Source organism: Lacerta agilis, chromosome 2 (assembly GCF_009819535.1).
Source record: "Lacerta agilis isolate rLacAgi1 chromosome 2, rLacAgi1.pri, whole genome shotgun sequence".
Classification (NCBI taxonomy): Eukaryota; Metazoa; Chordata; class Lepidosauria; order Squamata; family Lacertidae; genus Lacerta; species Lacerta agilis.
Window position 1 is genome coordinate 41,280,052 of NC_046313.1, and position 6,258 is coordinate 41,286,309.

General features: G+C 45.0%; 1 protein-coding gene across 3 annotated transcripts in view; it reads right to left on the reverse strand.

Annotated features, from left to right (window-relative positions):
• PWWP2A (PWWP domain containing 2A) overlaps window positions 1-6,258 on the reverse strand; it is a 28,194-nt gene extending 21,936 nt beyond the window's left edge. For 2 of the 3 annotated variants that reach the window (XM_033139795.1, XM_033139794.1), the window contains exon 1: window positions 5,492-6,254. In XM_033139795.1, the coding sequence (XP_032995686.1) occupies window positions 5,492-6,159 (668 nt within the window). In that variant the 5' untranslated portion in view covers window positions 6,160-6,254. Of the gene's footprint in view, window positions 1-5,491 lie in introns of all 3 variants that reach the window. The other variant, XM_033139796.1, reaches the window with a different exon arrangement.

Sequence of the window (6,258 nt, forward strand, 5' to 3'; positions counted from 1 at the left end):
CCCAGCTTAAAAGCCTCAGATAACTGCAAAGAAAAAACATGTGAAAGAAAGGAAGAACTAAGAGTGAAGGGTGCTAAAGACCAGGGGCTGTCAAGCAGGTATAAATCACTATTGAAAGATAAGCACCAACACGAATCCCTTACTGTAGTTTCATAATAGCTCAAGAAGATAGCAATATTGGAACAGCTCCATATTGCTGTCACAAGGTGCATCCATCTTAGCACCACTGAGGCATTATTCTTGAAAAGGAAAACACCATAAACACAGAAAATGGATGACAGAAAATGCATGACAGCCCCACACCCTAATGCTCCTACCTATGTCAAACTTCGTGCTCCAGTCTTTATGCTGCCCCACTGAGCAGCTGGGGTCTGAAGGTGAGCTCTAAAAGCTTTCAGTTGAGGCATCCTTGAACCCCCTTAGGGTTCCCAATAGCAAAGAAGTTTCTATAAACACTTTCAACCAAACATGCTTAGAATTCCCCTTTAAGCTTTCCCACTCAAAAGAGGTCAGATTGGGACTCAAGCGGGAGGGAATGAAGCAGTGCCCCATGCTCCCTACTTGTGCTGTGATTGTTTGTTCAGACATAATGAACACAGATTATGAATCGTATCTAGGCAAGTTATTGTTTTTAAAAAATTGTGATGTGCATCACGAAAGGTGAACCTGTGGCCCTCCATATGTCGTTGAGAGTACAGCTCCCATCAGCTTCAGCCAGCATGACTAATGGCCACGGATGGTGACTAACATCTTTGGTCCACAGATCCCTCATCCTTGATGCACTGACTTGAAGACTTGCATCACTTTCGTAAGTGAGAAGGAGCCTTTCATTTAAGACAACTATGTATTTCTGATGCCCAATGGTGGAAGCTGAGCTTCCTTTATGAACTTGATAATCCGTTTGATGTTATCTATGATTACAAAGCAATAGATACACCATTAAAATTGAGCATGCCCATCACAAGCTAACTGCATGCAGCTATTCATCTGCAAATCAGAATTATTTAATCTGCATGATTATATGTAAACTATATACAAGTAACTCCCATCTTATGCAGAGGTTATGTTTCAGGGATGGTGTGAATACACAGAGACTTGTATACTTGAAGCATTCCTTGAATCTGCCACTGTGCGAGCAATCTTACTTTCCAAACTCAGCATGCCAAACAGGTCTTACCCCGACCTGTGCAGAGCTTGTTTGAGGCCTAGGGTGGGAGTCTTGTTAGAATGAAGTTATAAACAAGAAAGCAGCTGGACCCTGGCAGGGTACGCCAGCCAGCTTAGCTCTCTGAGGCCTGGTAGAAGTGTACTTGGCTGCTACCCCCTGCACAGATCTCGCAGAATCGTCTGAAATCTCACAGGATCATCTAAGATCTCGCAAGAGCCTCGCAGAGCCTGGTAAGCAAGGCAGACAGCTTAAAAGCTCTTTCTGTGCCAGAAAAATCCTGTACAAATAGAACTTTTAATCTGTATGCCTTCCTTGCATTTGATTTGTGTGATTTCAACAAACACATGTAAATTGTAAGTTAATTGTACTTTGCAACATTATTTCTTAAATTCAAATTATGTTCAGGGCTCACTCTGATCATCAAGTAAATACCACAGTATTTTTTGAGGGCAAGGTTGTCCCTTATTACCCATTCTGATTCCCCCACACAGTGGTTTTACGCACCCTTAACAAAGTTATGATGGGAAACGATTTATCTGCATTTTTCTAAACTGCTGAACTACACATAGGAAAGAAGGGAGGGCAACGCCAAATCTATTAATTCTAGGAGGCAACACTAAAAACAAAGAAAGAGGTTTTGTTCTTGCAAGAAATTTGAATAAGTCCAGAATATTCAACTGTTTTAGTTGCTGCACAGTTTTTGTTTTGTTTTTTGTTTCTCAAACCCACAAAAGCAGTAAAGTGCCAGATCAAGATAACCAAATATACCTGGTCAACTCTTAGGCACTATGGCCTCATCCATTAACCAGAGAAGGAGCAGCTGCAGGGAGTTTGCTTGCTTCCTCCTCTCAGAAAGAATATTGCTTCAACTGCCTGCTGTTAATGGAATGCAGAGTAAGGGGAAAGGACTCTCCCTCCCATCCTCTGGTCAAAGGAACAAGATTCACCAGCTGCTTTCAAGCAAGAACACCAGCAAGAGAAGTTCAGCCTGCCCTGGATTACATATAAATGCTCATAGCTCTGTACTTTGAAGCCTTGAAGACTGATCTCTCCTTTACCTTTTTCTTCTACTCCCCATCCATTTTGTATCTTGTCTTTTTAGTTTATAAGCCTGATAGATGGACCCATTTTTTTTTAAATAACCATGTGACAGGTTTTAGAAGACAACAGTCTGAAAAGTGGAATAAAAATAAATAAATAAATGCACTGGTAAGTGATGCACAATGTTAGCTTTGAAAGATGTACTATGAATAAAGCTTGGAGTTTCAGTACACCATCTTCCATAACTGTATCCAGTTAATGGCTGCATTCACAGATAACACTAAACCAAGTGAGTAAAGTACTCATGTATTCCACTGATGAAGCCTGGGATAGGGTTGGCAGGCATATGCTAAGTTTAGTTTTACTTTCAAAGAACCAGGGATGCTAGTTTACAGCAAACAATGGATAGTTAATTAAACAAACTATATTCTTAACCTACAGTTTGAAGTTGGCTTGTTTAGAAACTAACCACTGTTTGTATTAAAAAAAAAACAGGACTCCTGGTTCTTATGTAACACTAACTATGAAACCAAATTTGCAGAAGTCATCTCCATAGCTGTGTGGGGTAGAAAAAAGAGAGAAATTAGCTCCATGCTTTGCCTGAACTCATGGAGGCTCGTCCATGTACAGTACTGTTAAATCTTTGTTCTAGTGTCACATGCAAACTTGGTCAAAGTTTCATTACAATTCTAACCATTATAGGTCTTTTTAACTTGTAAGAGAACAAATTTTAGAAAGGGCTGAATGAACTAATCACCCCTACCAAATCTATTCTGAACCTCTACTCTTTATTATAACCCACCCAACATACCACTTATAGTTTGCTCTCCACAACAAACAGCAAACTATTCTATTTTGTTGTTAAAATAATGAACAAAATATCAATAGTACTTGAAGAAAGATAGCAGAGTAAACAAGCTGGCAATCAAAATACTACGTAAACAATATACAATTACTGTGAAATAACCTGCTGACAATTTCAGCTCCTTGCTTTTATAGGTTTGTTTTGCTCTTTCCATCTAAACTAAGCCAACATAGATGTTGCTTTGTTTTCCACCCCTACTTGACTCTTTCAGCATATCAGGACTCCATACCTGAAAAAGAAAATGTAAGGTAAGACACCCAACCACATTCAAAGTCCACGAATAAACAAATTAAAGCATTAGAGGACTGATACCTTTAGTTTATTCACTATGAGCAAGCACATCACCTCTACCAAGGTAGGCTGGATAAAACAGACTGTTTACAAGCAAGCACCATGCAGCAAATTCATCGTGAAATACATAAAGCCATATGGCAACCTGGTTATCTGTAGCAAGGCATGGAACATTTCCCACAGCAAATATGTTTTTTAAGACACCCTGTAAACTATTGGCAATGTGCACAGTGGAGAGGAGATTACACCCCACAGCCAAACACTACGTGCAACTAGTCCTCCATATGGCTGCATGTATCCCATAACTGGTGTACAAGCAGCCACCATGCCTTTGCCAAATGGTGCCCTCCTCATGTTTTGAACTACAGCACCCAATGGTCCCTGCCATCATCCAGCACAAAACATCTGGAAGCACCAGGTTGGTGAAGGCTACTGTAAACTGCCCCCTTTAGCTACTCAAGAAGCAGTTAAGTGCACACTGTATAATTATTTATACGAAGATGATAAAAAGGTATGTTTTATGCCAAAACAACCTACTAACCAGCAGCAAAAAATTATATGAAATCCACCAAAGTCTAGTCTATATATGAAATTCTGTACAGGTAGTTAGTTACTTCATGTTTCACAACATTTTCATATGCTTATCCTTACTTTAAAACATACACTCTAGAACAGCGTTTCCCAACCTTGGGTCTCCAACTGTTTTCAGACTACAATTCCCATCATCCCTGGCCACTGGTCTTGCTAGCTAGGGATGATGGGAGTTGTAGTCCAAACAAAATACCTGGAGACCCAAGGTTAGGAAACACTGCTCTAGAACAGCCTCCAAATGCTCTCCAAATGCTTTGGTCTACAACTGCCATCATCTCTGACCATTAAACATGCTGACTGGAGTTGATGGGAATTGTAGTTCAGAACACCTGAAGGGCATCATGTTGGGTAAGGCAGTTCTTGAGTTTTTGTTTTAAGGTAAGGGCACGCATTTGAATGGGCAAAGCTAGATTTGGAACCAAGTTAAAGTCCCAGTTCAGCCCACAGAATACCCTAGCCAGGCAACAGTCAAATATTATCCTCTCACAGAAGTAGAATACGAAGAATTACACCCCCGTTTGTATGCTGAGGTTTACTTAGGTTTACTTTTAGCACATTCTCTACAAGCAAGTACACCACCTATAGGCTGGACATTCATTTTCCCTGTCCTAATTCACCCTCAGGAAAGCCATAATGAAAATGTGTCTAGAAATTCACTCCAAGATTGTAAACTATGATACAACCTCTACATAAAGCCTGTTCTACATGGCCTCTCTCCATGCCCAGAAGGAAAATCAATAAACTGTATGTAGTGGGAAAAGTGTGCCTTCTAACTTATGAATAGGGTGAATATTTTTCAGCCTGGGACCATAGAGCATTTAGCCAATTCTCACTGTGACTTCCCAACTGATGTGAAGCTGTAGCAAGATACAACCTTGTCACACAACTTTTTTCCAGCATGAAGGCTGACTGCTTCTGAAGTTAGAAGAATAAGGTGAAGGTGAATTCAAATATCTTAAGTAACTGGAAAACAAAGATGAGCCCCAAACCATTATGGATAGGACCACATTGTCTTGAAATTTTCATAATATTGTATAAATAAAATCATTGCATCTTTATGCATCAGTACCAAACTAGTAGGAACTAGTTCAACTTTTTACTACCAAGAAGCAGAAGTCTCCCCTATTTTTTATCCCTGTGCAGACGGGTCAGACTGTTCTCCTCCCAACCCCCCTTCTAAACTTCGTGAGGAATCAAAGTGGGGGGTAGCCTAAATAAATATTGTAGTGGTAGGCTTTAGATCACGTTGGAATACGAGGGCGAGGGAAAACTTCTTCCCTGCTTGCATGGATCAGAGGGAGGAAGGGAGGGCTCTGAAGTAGACCACGAGGCCATTTGCAACAGGGCACTTTCGCCCTCTTGGCGGAGCCATAAAACCAAACACCTCGTGGCTCACCTACCTCCTCATCCAACGCAGCCACCCCCCAGGTGCCGAGAGGGCACCACCTCCAGAAAAAAAGTTGGGAGGAGAGACTGAGAAGGGCGGTGGAGGGTGGGTCTCCCTCCTGTAAAACACCGGGCAGGCTCTCTCTCACCTTTTGGAAAGGTCCATGAGGACCCCGGAAAAAAGCTTCTTCCCGAATCGGAAAGACACCACCAGCGCGTCCTCGATGATGTGATCCAGGGTGACCAGCACCTCCGAGCCGGGCATCAGCACCGCCTCCTCCTCTTCCTCTCCTCCAGCGGCCACCGACTGCTCCGCGGGCGCAGAGAGCTCCGGCTGCTTCGCAACGGCGGTGGCGGCAGCATCCGGCTCCTCCTCCTCCGGCCGGGGCGGTTCCTCTCCGGGCTCCGGCCCCGCGGGGCCCCCAGCTACAGGCGGCGGCGGCGGCGACAGCGGCAAGCAGGGCGGCTGCTCCCCTCCGCCTTGTCCCTCCGCCTCATCGTCAGGGGGAAGCTCGGAGAGCTCCGCGGTGAGCGGGCAGGGCGGCTGAGGCGACCCTCCGACGGGCTCCGGGCTGGGCTGGGCCTGCGGCAGGTCTCGGGTCCCCGCTGGGCTCCCGGGCGGCGGCGGCAGCGGCTCCTCGGCCTCTCCCCCCGGGGCTGGCTCGGGCTCCTCCCGGGCGTCGAGCACCGCCGACTCCACGGCGGCCTGAGTGCCAGCCGGGAGCGGGTCTGCGCCGGCCTCGCTGCCCGGGATGGGCTCGGCCTCGCCGGCTCCACCATCACCCGGCACCGCCGCAGTCGCAGCCACGGCCGCCATTTTCTCTGCTGATGCTTCCTCCTCCCTCTAGTCAGCAGCGGGATCGATAACCGCGGCCTTCTTCGCCCGCCTGGTAAGGGAGGGGGAAGCCGCCTACCG